At 38.0% G+C, this 23,311-nt stretch overlaps 1 protein-coding gene across 1 annotated transcript in view; it reads left to right on the forward strand.

The window, feature by feature from the left end:
- The window catches only part of LOC135216582 (trypsin-1-like), a 38,645-nt gene extending 31,498 nt beyond the window's left edge, over window positions 1–7,147 (forward strand). Inside the window, exons 7-8 of the mRNA XM_064251961.1 lie at window positions 1,783–1,915; window positions 2,280–7,147. Coding sequence (XP_064108031.1) covers window positions 1,783–1,915; window positions 2,280–2,335 — 189 coding nt within the window. The 3' untranslated portion in view covers window positions 2,336–7,147. The remainder of the gene's footprint in view (window positions 1–1,782; window positions 1,916–2,279) is intronic.
- Window positions 7,148–23,311: the final 16,164 nt, after the last annotated feature.

Below are 23,311 nucleotides of genomic sequence, written 5' to 3' on the forward strand. Positions count from 1 at the left end.
CGGAACCAGTTCCAGGAAGTCTTCTTCTAAGGTTACTACTGTGCCAGCCTCTTGCATAATGTCCAGTAGCGAGATTATCTGTAGGCATAATGTCCAGTAGGCACAATGTCCAGTAGGCTTAATGTCCAGTAGGTAAACTATCCGTAGGCGTAATATCGAGTAGGCAAACTATCTGTAGGCGTAAGGTCTGATAGGCATAATGTTATTTCAAATATTAAAATAAGTTGAAATGTTCAGATTGGAGATCAGGAGGCAAAAGAGTTATAATTACAAGGAATGTTTAAAGATACAAGGAGAGTGTAGAAAGGAAAATTGTTGTCATGTGACGAAATGCAACATATTTTTATGACATTTCTAGGATACCCATGAAAGACAAGCTTTCTTCCTCACAATCGGTCAATACAACAAACACCTTTGAAGCAAAAGATAAATATTCGTCATTCGTAAAATTCTTGTGTATTTGTATGGAACACTTCTTATTCTTAGTTATCGTGATATCATTCTGAGAATATATACTGACCTGAATGGCTGTCCTGGTATGTGCAATATCTTCGAAGGTGGGTGATGATATAAAAACCGGACGCTCGCTGATTCGATTATATAATTACCCCATTTACGGCAGGGTCATACCCATACTACATCATAATAACAGGTCTGCTACATAATATAAATATCTAGTTTCTAATGCGTTTTGGTATCAAATATAAGTATTAAATAAATGTACCCCATTTATTTTTTTTCTTTAAATTGGTACATCCAGTTAAAATGTTCATAGGTAAAGGTGTTTCGTGATTACTTCTCTCCCTCTCTCTCTCTCTCTCTCTCTCTCTCTCTCTCTCTCTCTCTCTCTCTCTGGGAGAGAAGGGGATGGAAATAATCAGTTATGGGGGCTGAGAGTGGCATTGCATGGATATGGGGGAAGGGTATGGAGGGGGCCCGCCATTGTTTGGATTATGGGGGGGGGTTATGAATGGGGGTCAATGAATTTGGGGAAAGGTGGGGTTAAGGTTGACGAGGGAGGTTGGGGTTGGGGTTGAGGTTGACAGGAGGAGGGTGGGGTTGAGGTTGTAGGGGGAGGGTGGGGTTGGGGTTGACAAGAAGCAAAGTTTGTAGATTTGGGGACATTTGCGGTTTCTATCCTACTCACTTAAACAGCAAATAGTATGTGGGTGGCAAATGGTATGCTACTGACAAATGTTTAGCTAAGAAAAATGGTAGGTCAACTGAGATGCTAATTAAGTAGCGGAATTTTTTTGTATAGTAGTAAGAAAATAAATACAAATTTTTGTTTTGAAAATAACAAACGGCCCATGAATAAAATGACGTTAGAATTTTATGAAAATCATCAAGGTATCTATAAGCAAATCTAATCACTCTTCTGCCCTGAACAATGATTACCTAGTGATGAAATATCCTTTCTAATATCTGTGCTGTTTTCATCATATATTATTGTTGTTACAATTGATATTGTTTTCCTCTCAGAAGATGAAGAAATTTTGTTGAAATAAAAATAAGCCGACGCTAATTTCTTAAGTAACGCACAGAAACCATTTAAGATATATGAATTCCTTTCTGGAGATGTTGACACCTTGATGTCCTTATCCCTTATTAAGCAAGACAATACATGTCAGAAAACATAAATTTAGAAAGTTAAGTTTAGTATTATCCTCCAAGGAGCACTAACTTTGATAACTATGATAGCTCTACTTATCTAAGCTCTTTTCCTCCTTTGTGCTCTTCTTCTATCTTTCCTAATAATAGACAGCTCATTACAACCCACAGGGCGACTCCGGGGGACCTCTGTTAGCCGAAGGCGAAGGATGTGGTGGGAACTGTCTGACGATTATTGGAATTGTGTCTTGGGGGGCTTTCTGTAAAATTGGTGCTCTCCCGACAGTCTATACAAGAACTAATCGTGAGTGTAAATCACAGTGTGATTGTGTTTGGAATATGTTCTCAATATATCTTTAAATTAGAAAAGTTAACATGAATCTTGTGTTTTGTTCATTAAAGCATTTGCTTAAAGAGGAAAAAAATATTCATTTTAACATGTAAACACCAGACATGCTTGTTCACGGTAAACTTCATCCTGTTGTTAAAGGCAAGGATGATGCAGTTATTAAGACTAATGTGCCTTTTATTTTTTTTATTTCTATTAAAAGCCTCAGGTACAAATACAATTGCTTGATAACAAAATCACAGTAACAAAGAAAGGTGTTGCATATAGGGTGTAAATGCATGAAAGTACAGGTTCAGCTAATCATTTAATTATTCCTCAGGCTATCTCGACTGGATCAACATGTTCATCAAGAGATCAAATGCCTGCCAAGTTTAGAGTAGAAGAAGCCGATTTCAACTAGGATTAACTGATGGATTGCTCTAGTATTAACAAAGGCACCAGAATAGAATAGGTGTTTATAATCACACACATTTTAGTGTGCTCAGGGTAAAAATCACAATTTTTTAAAGTAAATTGTAATTTTCCTAACTATGCAAACCTGAGGTCCTTTACTAAAGAATTACTTTTCGCATAGCTGGAATTACGGCCGTTAAATTCTTGAACAAGGTGGTTAGGCAGTAACTACCGTATGGTAGGCGGGTAGGCCCGCCTGCCTGGATGTAAACACTCCACTTTGCCTTTCGGCCCAAGTTCAAATTGAGGGGTGGCATGAGGTGGGCATAAATGTAAAGGACCTCTGGTTTGTATAGTTAGAAAAAATACAATTTACTTTCAAAAATTGTGATTTGTTCCTACACGATATACAAACCCTCGGTCCTTTACATAAGGAAGACTCACTGATTGGTGTGAGGAATGTGATTGAGCCTCTAGCACTGACTGGAGTTCTGCACACCTGGGCTATTCCTCCTAGTCGTAAGAGAGAGGACAAGTGCCGTGCCTCTGACAACTTGATCGGATTATAGGAGCTGCATGATCAAGAGTCAGACTTCTGGGCCTTTTCGAAATGAGTGAGGAATCGTAACTCATCCGAAAAAGGACTGGGAAGAATATTTTAGAGTCGGAGGCATTAGTGCAAAGTTCTGGAAAGATTTTGCATTATTGCCAGTCTCCTTCCTCCCCTTGCTAGAGGAAGGAGCAGGATTGCTTCTATGATTCTAATAAGGAAAATAGAAAGGAAGCTCGATGTGACGAGACTTCTTTGGGGGGAGACTACCTTCTCCTTCTTTGGCAGGGAGACTTAGAAGTCGAAGGGGTGGAGGCTGATGAAAATATGATGATTCCAAAGAGGAAGATGACGACACTTGATGAGCTCTCTTCCTCTTCGACTTCTCCAAATTCTACAAGAGTTCTTCTACAGGATGAGGTATATTTACCAGCAGGAATAGAATTAATAATCACAGGGCAGCGGCGAAGGCTTTGTCCAGTGACGTTACTCCAGGATAGCAGTGGTAAATTAATATAATTTCCAGCAGGGAATCAGTACACACTCGAGGACCAATATCACAGCATGCTACGAGTCACAGGTACAATTCCAAGGTTAGGAAAACCAACGGAAAGAGATATCCAACCATCTACTGCTGTAATCACTATCACCACTGTTAGCCTGTAAAAGAAAGAAAATATGATTTAAAGTAATAAAGATACTCCTCTCGCATCCAAGGGCACCGCCCTCCGAAATGAGAGGAGATCCCCCAAAACACCAACACCACATGCCCCCTCTTCTACCTTTGTCCAATAGCTAGCGAAAGGACAAAGGAGAAGAGGAATTACCAGAAGAAACAAAGGACAAATAAAGATGTTGGCATACCTTTGCCGCCGACCCTTAACACAAAGTAGAAAGGCAGTTATCAAGGCTATCACAAAAAGTGGGTTTGCATATTAATTATTAAATTCAAATAATTATTAATATCAAACACATTATACACATATTTATTCAAAAAATAAAAAATTAAAGATCCCACCGGGAAAATGATTAACGGCTAGTCAGCAAGAGCTAACAAAGATAAGTCTTCATCGGTAGACGGACGAAAGCAAAGTGGAGTGTTTATATCCGGGCAGGCAGATCTACCCGCCTACCAGACGGTAGTTACTGCCTACCCACCATGTTCAAGAATTTCATGGCTGTAATTCCAGCTACGTGGAAAGTCATTCCTTATGTAAAGGACCGAGGGTTTGTATATCGTGTAGGAACAAATAAAATTTCAAATACCTCAAAGGAAAGATTTTTTTTCATGTTCTCATGAGTTCCATATGCCACTTTTTTTTCTTTCAACTGACAAATAGACACTCACAGGTGCAGTCAAGAATAATCTGATAACCTTTAATCCAAGATAGAATAAATGATGATGTTACAGTGTGTGATGTACGCATAGATATAGTTCAAATTAGATTTCTCAAAACAAGGTTTTAAGTTTCGTCTTTCTATCTGAGATGATACAAGGGATGTGTAGTAGGCTCTCTCTCTCTCTCTCTCTCTCTCTCTCTCTCTCTCTCTCTCTCTCTCTCTCTCTCTCTCTCTCTCTCTCTCTCTCTCTCTCTGCTGTCTAGTACCCTGGTTTCTATTATGAAGTTCACTTTGTAAAAGTACAGAAGGCATCTCTACTGCAAACTTATTGCTAAGCTCGCCTTTTTAATATACTACAGTAGTTCCACGCAGCAAATTCTTGCAGAAGTGTGCTGCCTTGCCCTACATTCAGTGCATCTGTCCTCACAATCTAAGTCCCATTGAAGTCTGGTGCTCCTTCATTTTATTGAATGTCATTAGTTAAGGTTCATTCTACCATCCTTTGTTTAGTCGTGCATTCTTCACTAGGCTGGTCAACAGCACTATTAGACTTATGTAATTGTTCAAAAACTTCCTATAACCAGTTGAATTTAGGAATGATCTTACTCCCGTCTTGGTCATTGGTTGTCTGCATAAAACTTCATTTCATCTAAAGTGACCCTGTTTAAAGTTGGCCTTATGTCTGAGGAATTCCACTTTGCTCTACCTATCATTGTAACATTTGGAAGGTCAGTCAGTCCTACTTCCTTCTCTCTGGGATTAGATCATTGAGTCCTACAGTGTGCTCTTCCTATGAGACATGGTGAGTCAAGATGTCATCCAGAAAATGGTCTGTACTCCTGGCTCGTACTGGGCATCGCTGCGGAGTTGATTAATCCAAACAGCAATTTCTTGAACTGGTAACTCAACTTAAACCGTGAATGTTCTCTTCTTTGATGCTTCTTCCATCAGGATCTGATAATGTCTATTGCTCAAGTCTAACCTTTGGGAAAAATCAATTGTTACAAAGTTTCACCATCATAGCCGTGGGCTTTCCTGTGGGTTCGCAGTTGCATTCAGTAGATGGTAGTCAACGCAGAACCTGTTTGATCCACCCTTCTTCCTCAATATCACTACTGGCATACACTAAGCCGAAGCTTCCATCGAGATCTCTTTGTCTTTCTGGATTTGTTCCCTGGTAGCATATGAGAAGGGACACATCTTTACTCAAACACGCTGCTCTGTCATCACTTTGATAAGTTGTTCTCCCAGGGAAGACCTTCTTGGGTTGCTGGTGTAGACGTCTTGGTATTCCTCCAGCAACTGCAACACCTGATCCTCCTGATGCTTGCTTAAGTTGCTACTAATAGCGACATCTCCATACATCTATTCTTCTTCTGCAACTGAAGTTCCAACCAGTTCCTTCATGGTGGTTGCATTCAGGCATCTCCCTTCTCTGAATGTAGCTGCTGCCACTGCTCACTCTCATGGTAGCCAGTCAAGGTGTTTGCATGAAATGTCTTCAGTTTTCTGGCACCATCAATTTTATAGCACATACAGTTAACACTTCCTTGACTTCATAAGGCCTTCTCCATGCAGCATGCCTGTTTGCCTCTGTTGGTAGTAACACTGGCACTTTCTGTCCCGCCTTACCCCTTATCATTCCATGGACTAGCTGTACTAGATGTCAATCTTGTGTTCCTACTATTTTGTGTACCTACTTCTTGGTATTAAATTTATCCTTTATGTATATCAGTGCTCCTATAATTCATAATTATCAACTTTATTCTTTTATATAGTTAATACTTAATCCCTTCCATCCTAAATCACCTCTGCCTGATAAATAAAATCACAATATTTCCGTTTCTCACTTCCTCCTGGCCTAGTTCAGTGGCTATAGGTAGTGATACAGAGCTCTACCTTGCCTGCCAGCTTCCAAGGTCATCCTTTAAAATAGCTTTGTCAAAAAACTGTTTAGACAGTACATCTGAAATATTAGACTGCTTTGGCACTTGCTCTTCAAAGGATACCTAATAGACATCGAAGGCAGTGACGAAAATTAAGATGCATGATAATAAGGTTACGATGAACAAGGAAAACAATGTTTGTTTGATATCATCATTTTCTCGCGATCTTAAATGGAAAAATAAAGTCTGCAATAGTATGTATGTATATTGCTATATACAAGAAACTTTCGCCAACTTGATCAGTTGGCCTCTTCAGCCTGAATAAACATAGAAATAATATTACTTACATGAAAACATCCATCTTTGAAAAATGGAAGTGATAAAACAGCTAGCTATTCTCTCAGGTAACTCCAGAATTGTTCACTAGTCTATCAGCAATTCTCTGGGAACGCCATGGCACAGTAGAGGCTGGTATATTTAGGTAGGTTTACGCGTACGCACTTTTTTGTTACGGGCAGTTACGGTGTGGCTCCGCAAGAAGCCACCAGAAAGCGCACCAAAAGATAAGGACAGCGCTGGCGGTGTTTGGCTCGGTCCGCCAAAGTCGTACGGAGCCGCCGGGTTTTTAAACTTTTTCAAAATCTTGCACGGCGTCTGGCGGCCTGATGAAGTCGCACGAAACCGTAAGTGGTGTGGCATGGCGCCGCAACAAAAGAGGTAAGAACCCACACAGGTCGCACAGTGCCGCACCCCACTGCACCATGTGCGGCCTAGTGTGGGTTCATACCTCCCGTGTGGGAGTGTTACGGCGTGATGTTACAGCGGCGTATGGTGCCCTTACGGCGCCTTCATACACGATTAATACATGGCGCGCGCATGTTGCGGGGTGTGCAGCGTGCATGCGGCGTGTTATGGCACCTCCCTAGAACAATGACCCCGACACAACGGAGTGATACAATAACACGAACAATGTATAAATAAATACACAATTTTTTTCCTACTAATAAATGTTTTTGTATATTTTATGCCATTCATAATGTTTCTTTTTGTAATAAATATGTTGAAATATTGACTTGCATTTGCATTTTCCTTATTGATGCTTAATTTATATGTCATGACAATATATATGATGATAAGATTTGGTAAAATGAAATTGAATAATGAAATAGCATGGCCATAAAGAATAACAACATGAAGAAATATAACAGGAAATATGATATCTGAAATATGAAATTAATAGAACTCGGAAAATAACTTGAACTATAAAATAAAATGTAACATGAAATAAATAGGGCCATCAAATGATATAACATACAAGGTAAAGAACAGTATTATAATATTCAGAACATGATCAAATGAACATGAACACATACGAATGATAATGAAACAATAATTAACATTGACAGGACATGGTTATTAACAGGGGAACAATGTAAAATCAGTAATAGACTAAAGACATATTGACTTCTGTTGATAATATATGATATTTGCAGTTGAAAATGTTATGATATAAAACAAGTCACAACTTCATTTGTTTACATACTATGCTTTTCATGTTTCTTAAGTAAGTATTTTTGTTATGTCCATCATTTGCTTCTCATTTGGAATTCCCAAGTTCGGGAGAGAGAGAGAGAGAGAGATGATGCCCGTCATTGAATACTCAGTACCATTCCCCTTTACATTTTGAAGCAGTGGTTTTTTATATCCTGCTCTTATTTTTGAGAAGTCAGTATATGTATTATGTAAGGTTTGTGGTGGGGGGGCTCATATTTTTGAGAGGTGGGTGTAGTATGTATCATGTGAGGTTGGAGGGCGGGGTGGAGGTGCATGTGCAACAATCATGCAGCATTCTTTGTCGTGTCTCGTGCACGTGTGCGCACTCCGTAACAACACCCCAAGCCACCCGCAACACACCGCTACACGGAGTAACAAAGCCACAAGAGGGCATATCAACCCGCAGCATAAAACCACACAACGCGGTAACACTGTGCTAGACACCGCAACGTCACCACAACAACACACCGTAACACACCGCACGGGTCCACGGCTCAGCGCCCAATAACGGTCAATTTTCTGGTGGCTTCTTGTAGACCCACACCGTAACTGCCCGTAACACAGAAGTGCGTAGGTGTAAACCTACCTTTAGTCATTGTCTTACTGCTTGTTGGGTCGCCAAAACTGGTGAATTTGGTGGTTCTTCGGTTGTCCCAAAAATTGCTCTTCCGTGGTTTAATACTTCTGCAAGGCATGACGAGGAACCAGAAGCGGCTGGAGCAATCGAAAGAGAATCTAAATCTAAACAGACTTAACTTATAGTGAAGAAATCTTCCTGAGTAAATGGTATATTATCTTATAACCTTACACTCACTCACTCTGGTAGCTCTCAGGCCTCTTGGCCCATGGCATCAGACCTCTTCGCGTTCCCCTGTTGTGTGCTGCATTTCTCTAGCTATTCTCAGGATCTTCTACTCCCAATTCTCTTATGTCTCTGAACACATTATCTTTCCTCGGTCTCCCCACCGGTCTTCTCCCTTCTACTGATCCTTCCATAACCCCTTTCGGCACTCCGCCCTCTTCCCTTCTAATCACATGTCCAGTCCAATCGTGTTCTTCTTCGAGACAATGTAGTTATTGATAAATATGTTGAAAGTTTTTTTAGGTCATTGGCAAATTGAATTAAAGAGATGTTCCGGGAATATTGCAGTGTGAGAGATAAGTTGCAAGACCCTGATATTGCGCAGTTTGTCTAGAATTACGACATTGTGCGGCTTTTAGAAGCGAAAATAGTAAGTAATTTGAGTGTGCCAGGTTTTTGTTTTTGTTTAATATTACAACCCCTCTCGGAAAGGCAAGCATAAAGGTGGCGTACTTTTGTTAGTCAAAAGCAGCATCATGAGACTGATAAGAAACGTAAAGCTAGATTGTGAAGGCCAAGTCTGGATTCAGTTGTCTTGTTGGCCAGATGTCTTTCTCGGTGGTGTATACATTACATCAGAAGATTCTTCGTACTTTGATGTATTGCAATTTGGTAATTTAGAGTCTGTGATAAATAACCATGAACAAATAGTTGTTATGGGAGATTTTGATGCCCGTGTAGACTATCCAAATATTGTTAATAAAGGTGTTCCTTATGTCTATGAAAATATTCAAGATAATCATGTTAATAATATAATGGACGAAAGCTTCTTGATATTTGTAACCATAGATCGCTAGTTGTAATGAATCATCTCTCATATGAAGGGAAAATAATGGGTGGAAATCTGTCATGTAGAAAGAGAGAATGGGTTTCAGAGTTGGATTAGCATATAATATCAAGAGAATGTTTTCAATTGGTAGAATGCTTAGAAGTAAATTTAGGACTGTCTCACATGGAACCTGATAATCATCAGTTGATTAAAAAAGTATTCCACATAACAATGTTGATGTTGATAAATTTGTACAGTGCATGAGTCAAATTCAACCTCCGGATGTGATTAATGTAGACAGGGGTTGCATAGAAGCTAAAATGAGTGAAGACTTCGATACAATCAGTAGAGTTGCCGGAAAATGTAAATTGAAAGTGTGAGTGTTGATTGGGAGTGACAAATCTAGATGGGAGCGTTTACTTGAGTGTAATGATTCTAAAGCAATCTGGAGAGCTATAGGCTGGAAGTGACAGATATTAGAGGCAAATACATTGCAACCAGACGACTGCAAATTCAAGACCCATTTTGAATCGCTTTTAAACCCAAGTAATATGAATAATCAAAATGAAGGTGTAAGTGATCTCGATGACGTCCCCCATATCCCTGTTCTTGACGACCTTTTTACTCCACAAGAACTAGATGAGGCTCTAAAAGACATGAATACGACTGAAAGCTACTGTGGTCTATGTCCTGGATTGTTTGTTCGCCTGCCCGCCTCTTGGCTGACGTTTTTCTTGACTGTATTGACATATTGCTATTGAATAGACTGAAATTATTGCTCAGTATAGATAAGTGTCAAGCTGGAGCACAGAGAAAAAGAGGATGTATAGAACAACATTGTCATTAAGATTGTTAATAGATTTGTCTATTTTTAAGAAGGAAAAACTGTGTAATGTTTGTAGATTTTAGTAAAGCTTATGTCAGAGTTCCCAGAAGAAAAATGAGGTTATTTGAAAGAACTAGGATCTGGGAAAAGAATGTTGTCTGCAATTAAATAGATGTACAGTAACACTAAAAATATTTTAAGAACAGACGTGATCGATAGCTCTGTCGGTGTACGGCAGGGGGCCTCCACTAGTTGTTTGCTGTTTGTCACTTATATGGATAAAATGGTTAGGATGCTAAAAGATGCAATACCAGTGGACAGGTTTTTGGGTTATTTCCTTGTGCTTTTGTTGATGGATGACACACTGATTGTTGCCACTTCTCGAGAAATCTGTATTGAAAATTTTTTATATTATGATGAATTACTGTAATGAATATGGCATGCAGCTCTAAAAAAAAAAAAAAAAAAAAAAAAAATAACATTTTAAGGTCAAACTATAAATTACTGTGAAAATTATCTTTACCTAGGAACTTGGTTCACAGATGACGGGAAGTTAAAAACTTGCCTCTCTCTACATCAGCCAAATTGGCAATCAACCTTAAATAAGTTCTCAATATTCAATAACACGAACACTAAAATGCCATTCTATTTCAAGAAGAAAGTTTTTGAAGCAGCAGCGACTTCATCCTTGTTTTATAGGTCAGAAACATGGTTAAAAAATGCAAAACCCAGTAAGTAATTACAATAATTTAGTCAAAAGTCTTCCAGATGTAAGTTGTCTAATCCTAATAGGGAAGAGCCTTTTCATAAAGTATATGCAATATTTAGGGGTGCAGAACCCGCTGGGTATAGATTTCTTCAAGGTTCCCTAGCCTTTAATGATCAAATTGATCCACTAGTTGATATCATGTCATCAATTAGAAATAGACCAGCGTCAGCAACAAAATATGTTACTTGCAGAAACAAGCTGAATCCCAACTTAGGAATACATGAATTATATACTGATAAATTATATATCTGTTTATATTCGCGTAACTTTCAGTCTTTTACGACTCATGTCCCATAACCTTCGTAAAGAAACAGGCAGAGCCGTATACAGATAGGTGGAGCCGAACTCCTCCAGAATTAAGGGTGCGTACTTGTGATAATAGCATTATTCAGGACGGGCCATATGTTCCGATCAATTGTCCTCTGCCAATGCCATGTAGGAATAAATATCGGAACTTGAGTTATGACTCTCTGAGTACTTTATTATATGAAAATGATAATATTGTTGAATTCGGTACATATGTTTATGAAGTTCTTCATATCTATAAGTAATGTGCGGTTCTGTCTTCTGTTTTATGTTTTTCTTCAAATAAACTATTACACTTTCTTTTTTTCAGAAAAATGACTGTTATATGACTACGTTTTTCTCTATAATAAGTTCCTTTTTCGTTTTTTATAATTTTATATACTTATGTTAATTGTACTTGTATTTTTCTTTGTTGGCCATGTACTTGCAAGAACAAAAGAGATTACTGTCTACTTTTTATATTTTGTATCATGTCTCTTTTTGGACAAATTTGTACTAATAGTTGTATATTTTGTCAATAAAATAACCAAGTATCCTATGCAATCTTACATACCAAATTATTTATTAGCGGTCCTCTATTTAAATCTCTCATTTCTCACTACTTTGTTATGCCTTCTTCTCCAAACACCTTCATTTATATCGCAGATGGGAACTGTTATTCTACATAAAATCTTATTCCAAAAACCAGTAGTCTCTGATCTTAACGTTTAGTCAGTGTCCTGGTCTCACAACCATATAGTTCTACGTGATTTGATTTTGGTCTATCAAATTCTTAATTTGGTAGACCTTGTGATGTTTCCTCTCTTCAAAAGATGTTGTAGACTGAAAAAGCATCTGTTCCCCTCTGTAATTCTAGTCAGAACATCTCTCTCCATCTTATTTCTGGATATTAACATACTTCCCAAATATTTAAATTCCCTCGCGTTCTCAATATCTACCATATTTTGTTGTTGCTGTTGTTGGTGGTTGTTCCTTGACAATCTCGTCATTTTTTATTTTTTTACTTCCACTGACCTCCAGTCCCACTCTGGCAGCCTTTTCTTTCTATAGTATATACAAATGTTCTGTATTTTGTTTATCTGTACCTAAGAAGTCAACATTATCTGCAATTGCAAGGACTTTGACATTTGTATCTCCCAAGATGACGCCACCCTCAGCTTCCTCAATATTCCACATTATTTTCTCCTAAACAACTCTGGAGATAGAAGGCATCCCTATCTCAAACCTGTTTTAATTTCAAAACATTCTTTCTTTTTCCTTCCCACCTAGACACAACTCTTACAACTCCTGTAGCATACTTTTACCGAGTTTATGAGCTGTTCTGGTATACCAAATTCCTTTATAACATTCAACATTGATGGTTTATGGATGCTATCATACGCTTGTTTAAAGTCTACAAAAACCTGCTACATATCTCTATTATACCCCTAGTGTGTTTTCATTATCTGTCTTCTACAAACTTATACTAGCCAATACAATATATCAGCATTTAACCAGCCTATCCTATGGTCCAGTTCTAACTGCTTTGCTACCGTACTTTTCTGGCATCCTATTCTGCAATCTCGTTTATGTTCCTCTTAAAAGAATAGAAAGCCCTGTCTTTCTTATAACCTCACTGTCTACGGAATTCTTATAACTCAAGGCTAATTTTACACTTTTCGATGATGAGATATTATGTTGCATAAATTTGTTCCCAGCAGATAATGATTGGTAACATGATAAAACCAAAGCGTAGGAGACATCAAATTTTTCTTTATTTTTGGAATTGTACAAATTATCTTTTGTTCTGGAAAATGCTTTATTTATGAAATGCTTTGGATAACCAAAAATCAAGAAAGTTTAGCTAAATGTTCAAATTCCCTATCAATATAACGAGGGGTCACAGATTCAATGAGCCCGAGTAACTAAATTCACTATGACATTAGGCTTTGCGAATATACATTTCTGAATTAGGTAGCTTACGATATACTTCAAAGGAAAAGTAAAAGGTGTCTGGGTTTGGTGAACTATTCCATCTATAAAAGGTAAACTGTTATTATTTTCATATTCCACAATGAACTCTATTGAGGGACCTAAACTTTACATAAATTAAGAATTCGTTGCATTTATCTTCCCCTTTCTGATAAATAACAAAGGCATCAACAACATAACTAAACCAGACTAAAGGTCTAATATTTTCAGGACAACTGGATATAAATTCTGATTCAATAAAACTCCATGCATAAACTGGTGATTATGGGACTTCGAGGGGAACCCATGGCCACACCAAACTTCTGTTGAAAGGCTCCACCATCAAAGGTAAAAAGTGTATTGTCGACACGAAGTTTAATAAGCTCTATGAAAGGCTGTATAGGAATAGGTGGAATAAAAGAATCCAGGTAAAAAGTCACAGAAAAAGTCACATTAATCTTTCCTAGATAGTGATGCCTAAGGGTTTTACCCGGTATGAATCCACCTTTCCGGTGTACAAGAAAAATTCTTGGAACCAGCCACCATAAATTGATGACTTTACTTTGCCAAAACTGAGGGTTTTTTTTCCTGTGTCTTTATTACCAGCCACCGGAATTAAAACATTCTTCTGCTTTCTTACCCAGATGATCTAAAACAAAATCCAATGGGAACATCGGTAAAAAGGGCAGTTACATCTAAACTGATCATTTTTCCAGGACAAATACCTAGGTTCCTAATTCTGTCTAACAAGTGTATCGAACACGTATTGGCGCAGAAAGCCTGCGTGGTCCAATTATCATTGATTAGTAAGTAGCCATGAGATAGTTTTTTTTTATTTTTGTAATCAAATATTTAAAAATCTAAACGGCCTTAATTCTGTTGTCCTTGTATCTGGGCTGGAAGCTGACCCCTAAAGTAGGTCTATCATGCCAAGAACACTCGGCACATCCAGTGATATTGGTCGCAGAGTAAATGGTGACATTAATTTTGATCCTTTGAACCGGATAGACCCAAGTGACCAGACTCAGAACAATGACAATCGAATTATGGTCTTTAGAGTATTACTGTTAGGCCACTCACAACTGTCCTCATGCCTCCCTCAGAACGAAGGGGTGGAGATCAGTCACAGAGAAGGCCACATGCCAGACAGAGTCCACTTTGACAACCATGTGTGAGGCATATTCCTGAATCGACTAATGAGACTAATCCACGGTGAGAGCAGCCAGAACTAACTCTAACCTTGTAAAACGTCCCTGAAACATAACATAAAAGGCGGCATCATTTCCTTCTTCCCTTGCATGCTTAGTAATTTGGAACCAGTCTTTCCAGTAAAGTAACTTGTTCGAGTTGTACCCTCCCACACCTACAAAATGGTGGCCTCCCTTGAGACCCAAATAGACTCTCTCATAGTCCTCCTGACTGTCACACTGACGCGCCCCCAAGGGAATCTCTTAGACACCCAGAATGTAAATGTATATCAGAGTTTACTAGATCAAAACCAAGCTGACGGGCGCAGCTAAAATCCTTGTATGCACTAAGACCAGTCAAATTTGAACCAGCTCTTGAAACTAAGATTGTAAAAATGTTAGACGATGCCAGTCAAATCACTATCATTCTCATCAACTGAATCGGTGCCTTGGCTAGCATAATGCAGCCATGAATTCGTTTACCCCGCTTGAAGGAGATTCCAATACTAGTATTTAATTAAAGGCAAAAAGAGCGAGTTCACAAACTTCAAAGAGCAGTTTAATGTTCATGTGCATTGACACACAGATTTGGACGATGTAACAAAATTTACTTATCTACTCGGATCTCTAGCAGAGGAGCCACTCTAGGTAGTTTAATCCTTGAGCATAACTGCAGCCAACTACAGTGTGGCTCTCGACTTATTAAACAACTACTATGGAAACCAGCATCAGATGCTAGTAGCACTGCATAGGTGATTAGTTCTTATCGAACAAATCAAATGTCTCAGCGGATCCACGTTGGATCAGGGAATGCTGCTTACCTTAATCAATCAAAAATTATCACAAGGGCAGGTATATCAACAAGTTGTAGACTTTCTGCAAAAGAGCTATTACTATCTGACTGAACTGTTTGAAGCCATGGATTTCCTTATGCAAAGTATGGAGGATGACATGCTCCAAAGAGAAGAAAACTTGTCTCAACCATCACAATCAAAGGCGTTGAAAACCAACTTCCCCCACATGGTCTCTTGTCCATTTTGCAACGGATATCATTCTGCCTTTAAATGTTCAAAGCATACGAACGCGGCGGCAAAAAAAGTGCCAATTAGTTCTATTGCAAAGAAGTTTCAATTGCTTTGCTTCTGGCCACAGTAGTAAACAGTGCAGAAATAAACATAACTGTAAATTGTGTGATGGCTGCCATCACAGTTTGATTTGTGAAAGAGATAGTCGTAAATCCTGGTCTAGTACGCCTTCAGCAGCAGTACCAGTTTCCAGTCATCCGCAAAGCCTTCTCCACATGTAATTTCTCAGCCCGTTAAAAGTCAGGGTCAAGGTCATAATGTAAATCAAAGAAACCCTTCGAAAGACAAAAATGAAAAACCTTGTATAAATGCTAAAATGGTGAAAAATAAGCCATCTGCTGAGTTGCCAGCCACATTGTTGCCAACAGCTACCGCAGTTTTGAACGCTCATGATCAACTGCTTTGCACTCGTTTGTTCTTGGATATAGGTAGTCAGCATAACTTCATTTCGAGTTGGTTGGCTAAGAAATTAAATCTGCCCATAGTCAAGCACAATTGTAAAGGGAGAATTCGAAGTAGTAGCATGTAGAGTACATATTAGCAAGAGAGTCATTCGTTCAAAATTAGTAGTGCATGATGATGCAAATACTCCCATTCACAACACAGGGCTGAATAACGTAAAAAAAATCATTTGCAGAGTAAGGGATGTAGCATGGCAGACGAAGAGATAAAGGAGGATGTATTGAAAAATATTAACTTACTGATAGGAGCAGATTACTTTAACTTGTTTGTAATAGGCATGGAGAAGGTCGGTGGGGTGAGTGTTTTTGTAACACAATGGAGTAACACCATATGGCAGAGTGCCACAATGGGCACTGGAAGGGCTAGATGTCTCCTCCGTGCACACTTTACAAATGTGCAGATTGGCCGAAAATGAAATTGATGTTGATATGTGGTGGAAATTAGATACAATAGGAATTACACCACATGTGCAATTCACAACCTCTGAGCATGTTGCTATGCAGAGGGTGCAGCAGAGCATCACAAAAACCGAGCAAGGTATCAAGTAAGTTTGCCGTTCCACGGACCCAAACAACCTGGTAACAAGTACCGCAATGCTCTCGCACAGTTGAACATGCTTGACAGACAGTTCGATAAAGATCTTAGCTACTGTCTTGATTAAGAAAATGTCCTTCAGACCTATATAGCTGTGGGGTTTATTAAGGATGCTCGTAATCCCAAAGTGGAAGGATCTTACTTGCCACATTTTGGAGTTAAAAAACAAAGCCTTACTATACCTTTACATGTCATATTAAATGCTTCTTCCAAAGTCAAGGGTGAACTATCTCTGATTGATTGCCTCTATCCCGGACTTAATCTGGTTGAAATGTTGTATGACTTGCCGAATAAGTTCAGACACCACTCGCATGCCATGATCTCCGATATTTCCAAAGCTTTCCACCAAATCTTACTGGATCCTGATGATACAAAGTATGCCTGTTTTCTATGGAGACGGGGGCCAAAACCAGCGGCCACGTATGCTTTTCAAGTTGAAGTGTTATGGAGGAGTGATATGGTAGTTACATTTGACAATGACTTTGAGGGTTGCATGAAAAAGAGAGAGACAGAGAGAGTAAATGAGAGCGCCATTGGGTTGTTTGTAGTTGTCGGGAATAATTGAGTTAAAATTTTCGTATGTTTGATACATCGTGTTTCGTGTTTGGTGTTGCTGTATGATAGTATGTGAGTACGTATGTGTTTTTCTGAAGGGTGTGAGTGAGCAAACTATCGAGAGAGAGAGAGAGAGAAAGAGCGTAATTGGTGGATGGGTCGTTAGTGTATGTTGTTGTTGTATGGTGCTTTTACATTGCATAGAACCAGTGGTTATTCAGCGACGGGACCAACAGCTTTACGTGACTTCCAAACCATGCCGAGAATGAATTTCTATCACCAGAAATACACATCTCTCACTCCTCAATGGAATGGCCAAGAATTGAACCCGCTACCACCGAGGTGAGACACAAATACCATACCAACCACGCCACTGAGGCGTTAGTGTATGGACTGCTTGTTGGCGGGTGGTTGGGTTCGTGCGCAGATTCGGTCGCCAGGGCAGGCAGTAGGCAGTCTATGATCAGAGTCTGTTATGAACAGTCATAGAAGGCAGTGGTCTTGGAGATAAGGCGGTCTGTTGAGGGTCAGTTGTTATTGTGTGATTTGATTGATTTTGGTGTTGTATAGTTGTTGTGCGTGTGTCTGTCAGGTTATTGTTGAGATGAAAAGTGTCTGTTGAGTTTTATTTTGTGTTTTGATTTGTAAAGTGTTTGGTGGAGACAGTGTTGATGGCTGTTTGTGTGTTGATTTGTCAAGTTGTCTTTGATTGATGGTATTTGTTCGTGTTAGTGATTTGTTGTATCTTTTTGTGTTGTTGTGTAAGCTTGATGTTGATTGGTGTTTGTTTGTGTTAGCTAAGGCTTCACTGCCATCCTGGAATTGAAGATGTCGATGGTTCATGCCCATCAGCCGGCAATTCTATTATCGCCTAAAAAATTCCCCTTCGGTTAAACATATATGAAAATATATTAATTCCGAGGTAGAGCAAATTAGATATTAAAGGACATTTGTAGCTCGATATATGTATATGAATCACAGTAATGTGATATGACTTATATAATGGCTAGGTGCGGGCAAAAGCACTACAACGCTACTGAGGACGAGGGGGTTTGATGCAGTCTCCAAAACTACAAATACCTGAGTGTGACAGGTATTTGAGGTGGGAGGCGGCATAAACTTATATCCTCTTGCGGTGGCAGGGTGGGCTAAGGCTTCACTGCCGTCCTGGAATTGAAGATGTTGATGGTTCATGCCCGTCGGCAGGCAATTCTATTATCGCCTAAAGATTCCCCTTTGATTAAACATATATGAAAATATATTGATTCCGAGGTAGAGCGAATTAGATATTAAAGGACATTTGTAGCTCGATATATATATATATATATATCGATATATATATATATAATAGTTTATCTATAGATTATATTATATTAATATATATATACATATATATGTATATCATATATATATATCTATATCTATATATATATCTATATATATATATATTGTTTACGAAGTGCCAAGTATCTGGTTACCATTCATCAATCATTACCTCACCAAAAGCCAGACACTGAAACCCTCATAACACGTAATAAACGACTGAATACTCTAAAGGCAACAGTGATCCCTTAACACTTACCAGTATTGCAGAAAATCAGACTAAGTTCATCAAAACAGGTGTGAGGTAACCTTGTAAGTAATTAAATTAATCAAAGGGCATCACTCCATTAACAACTTTAAAAGTCTAAGTATTTCCCTGATTTCAGAAGTCTAAGTACTTCCCTGGTTCTAAGTCACTTCAAGTAAATTGAAGGAAAGCAAATCAATTACCACTCTATGTTTCTACCTACCATAATCATATGCAAATATACTGGTATAAAAATAAAAACACTCATAAAAATTCTACATACAAAAAATTACTGTTACTTGAAAACAAGTAAAGTTTAATTAATTCTTGAATCAAATTAAGTAAAATTAAATCAAAATTAATTTATCACAAAATTCAAGAAAATTAATTCAATCAAAATTCAAAAGTGTTAGGCAATAATTGAAATTAGAAATTAATTCACAAGTGCTAAACAATAATAAAACTTGAAAAGAATTCTAAGTAAATGCAAATTAATCCACAAATGTTAGATTTAATTAAACGTGCAATGATTAAACAATGAAAATAACTAAGTCAAATAAATTGTGAATGTAAATTAAAATATAAAATAAAAAGACACACTTCAATAAGAGAATGAAATAGTGCACAAACAATGGAACAAACACAAAAATACGCAATGTGTAAAAGTGTAAATCTTTTTCACTCAAAACATTATAACCATCAGTTTTTGCCAAACCTTCATAACCACCTGTTATTAGTTATTAGTTAACCAAACCATCATAACCATTAAATATTAGTTATTAGTTAACCACTGTTCCCATTAACTTTTAGTTATTAGTTGCAACTAATAAAAATATACAACACTTTACCTTGGTATACCAATTTCTTTCTTTCTTTGCTGCAGGCTTGTTTACAACTTTCACAAAAAACCAGGCGCCGTACAAAATAATGTTTGTTCAGATTCCACAAAAACACTATTTAATACTAAATAAACTCTAAGAAATATCAAACATGAAATTCTAAGCTACGAGTGACCAATTTACGTTACGTTACTTTAAGATCAAAAGTGCTATGTGATGGAGAGAGAGAGAGAGAGAGAGAGAGAGAGAGAGAGAGAGAGAGAGAGAGATGTTAATGCGTCGAGGTTCTAAGATATAATGAAATCCTCTTCCTTGCGGAAACTGGACTGGAGATATGATACAAAACGTTCTGACACAAAAATTCTAAAGAGATGTGTAATCCCCACGTGGGACTCGGCAAAGACATACACGTACAAGACGAGTCTGTTCAATAAGACATGTACTCGACTGAAACGGAGGTTGAGCGATAATTAAGATTGACATGTTTTGATAACATCGCGAAGACTCGATTCGATCGCTTATCAAACGTGTTGACAGATTTAGGAAAGCAAACGGATCTCGCAGACCCTCTAATCTTACAGCGTTGACATAAAAGGGAAAACACTTGCAGTTTCGAATGGACAAAAAGAAAATATCTCTCTTTTTACTTCTACGTTTATATATATATAATATATATATATATATATATATATATATAATATATATATATATATAATATATATATATATATATATATATATATATTCTTTTACAATATGCTATGCGAAATCTGAACACACATTTTAAAACATCCTATCTCTAAACTATCTAGGAATCTGAAAAAATGTTACACACTTCTACATGACATTTCAAAGAGGGGAAATATGCATTTTGAAAGTAGCAATATATAAATATACCTCCCCGCAGAAGATATTTATCACGGTGTTGAATCCAACGATTCGCAACGATATAATAATCAGCAACTACATTGTTTTTTGCCACTAATGTGCTGCACTCTTAAGCTATACTGTTGCAGGCACAAAGACCACCTGGTCAGTCTTTGATATGGTTTTTCATTCTCTGGATAAATGATAGTGGATTGTGATCAGACAACACTAAAATTTTCTTCATTCCTAGGAGGTCTATTCACATACACTTCAAATTTTTTCAATGCAGTGATTAAGGCTAAAGTTTCCTTCTCAATTTTGGGTCGAGTATACTTTCTGATGTTTTTTCAGTTTTGTAGACATGAAGCACACAGGATGGTAGATATTATTTTCATCTTCTTGAAGTAGAACAGCTCCAACACCACAGTCCGATGCATCAACTTGTATCACAAATTTCTTGTCGAAGTCTGGAGCTTTTACCTTCTCAAAGGATTCTTGACACTCTGGAGTCCAAACAAATTTAGCTTTGGGACTAGTCAAGTCTGTCAAGGGAGCTACTATGGCTGAGAAATTTGGGCAGAAATGATGATAAAATCCAGCCATCTCCAAAAATTTCTGTAGCTGTTTCCTGGTAGTAGGTGGGGTAGCCTTATGGATACCTTCTACATTAGCATTTACTGGAGCAAGAAGGCATTTCCCAACTTCAAACCCAAGATACTGTACAGTTGCCTTTCCAAACTCACTCTTCTCTAGGTTGACTGTTAATCCTGCTTCTTGCAGTTTCTTGAAAACTTTCCTCAAAATCTTCAGATGTTCTTCCCACGTTGTAGAGTAGATCACAATGTCATCTAGGTATACACCTACTCCTTCTATTGATCCTAGCAGTTGATCCATCACTTTGTTGAAATGTTGTGGGTGCATTCATCAGACCAACGCAGAACAGTATGCTGATATAGTCCAAATGGAGTAATAAAAGCTGGCAGCAACTTGACATTCTCATCTAAGGGAATTTGATAATATCCTTTCAACAAGTCTATCTTGGAAACAAACTTGGCTTGCCCAATATTATCAAGTAACTGATCTATAAGAGGCAAAGGATAATTATCAGCCACACTGATAGAATTCAGCTTCCTATAATCAATACACATCCTAAATGAACCATCTGGTTTCTTCACTAACACACATGGAGAACTGAAGTGACTTGAACTGGGTTCTGCTAATCCATGTTGCAGCAAATACTCAACTTCTTTCTTCAAAACATCTCGATGATACGGTGATAAGCGATAGGGTCTTTGCGTGAAAAGTTTTCCATCTTCTTCAATATTGATTTCATGCCTGGTCAGATCAGTACATCTAGGCACATCTGAAAAAATTTCTGGAAAACTTCTAATTACTTCACTCAAGTCTTCACCTTGTTCAACACTCAGATGTTTCAGTTTATCCTCCATATTTTCCAAAATTGAAGAATTATTCAACTGTAGATAAAGTTGTTTGGGTTACTGACACAATTTCAGTTTTAGTTCCTGAGAAATAAGGTTTCAAGAGGTTCACATGTATCTTCCTTTGTCTTCTTCTTCTTTCTGGTGTTTCAATCACATAAGTTCTATCACTTAACTTCTGAATTATCTTGTAAGGACCTTGAAATTTATTAGTGAGGGGAAACTACGAACACTAACACTTGTTGACCAACACTAAAACTTCTTAGCTTAGCCTTAGCATCAAATCTCCTTTACATTTTCTCTTGACTCATTTTCAAGTTTTCTAAGGCAGAAATTTTTCTTAATCTCTTTGTTCAACTTTTCCCTTTAAGTTCTTCACATACTCTCCTTGGCTTTCCTCTTGATTTTCTTCCCAATTTTCTGCAAGAATCTTCAACGGTCCTCAAACTTCCTTCCAAAAATCATTTCATTAGGTGAACATCCCATGCTTTCTTGATAAGCATTCCTAACTTCAAACAACATTAATGGTAAACCAACATCCCATTCTCTTCCTGACTCAGAACAATGCTTTGTCAGCATACTTTTCAATGTCTGGTGGAACCTTTCTAAGGCACCTTGAGTCTCTGGATGATAGGCAGTGGATAACTGCTGTTTCACTCCTAACAAATTCATCACATCCTGGAATAACTTTGAAGTAAAGTTTGTTCCTCTGTCACTTTGTACTATTTCTGGTATTCCAAACTTTGAGAAAAACTCCACAAGTTTTTCAGCAACTATCTTGGCAGATATGTTTCTAACAGAAATTGCTTCTGGATACTTGTCACAGGGACACATTAATGTTAACAAATACTCATTTCTTTTCTTTGTCTTCGGCAGTGGTCCGACCATATCTATAATCACTTTGCTAAAGGGTTCTCCTCTAACTTCTATAGGTTGTAGGGGGGCTTTCTTGATGGTTTCATTCTGTTTTCAAGCTATCTGGCAGGTATGACACTCACGACAGAACCTGCTAACATCTTTGTGAAGTCCAGGCCAGAAAAAATATTTCATGATCTTCTCCAGTCTTCCTGATTCCCATATGTCCAGACTCATGAGCTACTGCAACCACTTGCTTTCTCAATGGATATGGAATCAAAATTTGATGATATTCGCCCCATACAGCATCTCCTGGTATATCTGTAGTCTATACTTCCTCATCAGCAAACCTTCCTTCAGATAATAACAGGTAGGAGTTTGTTGCATCTCTTCTCGATCAACAACTCTGAAGAACAAATCAGTTAACGATGCATCCTTCTTCTGCAAGTCCATCAGCTTCTCTCTTGTCACTTGACCAACTTCAAGGGTTGAATTCTCAACTATCTGCTAACTCAGCGTACTGTAGTTTCACTACTGTCTTCAGTAACACTTTGACTACTCGGAGTCTCTTCTGGAACATCAGGTTCTTCTTCTTCGTCGTTGTCGTCTTCTTCATCTTCTAGGGAAATCTCTTCTTGGTCAGCACTATGGGAAACTTCACTTCCCTGTGGAACAATTCTTCTAAACACAAAG

The sequence above is a fragment of the Macrobrachium nipponense genome, chromosome 6 (genome assembly GCF_015104395.2).
Source record: "Macrobrachium nipponense isolate FS-2020 chromosome 6, ASM1510439v2, whole genome shotgun sequence".
NCBI lineage: Eukaryota > Metazoa > Arthropoda > Malacostraca > Decapoda > Palaemonidae > Macrobrachium > Macrobrachium nipponense.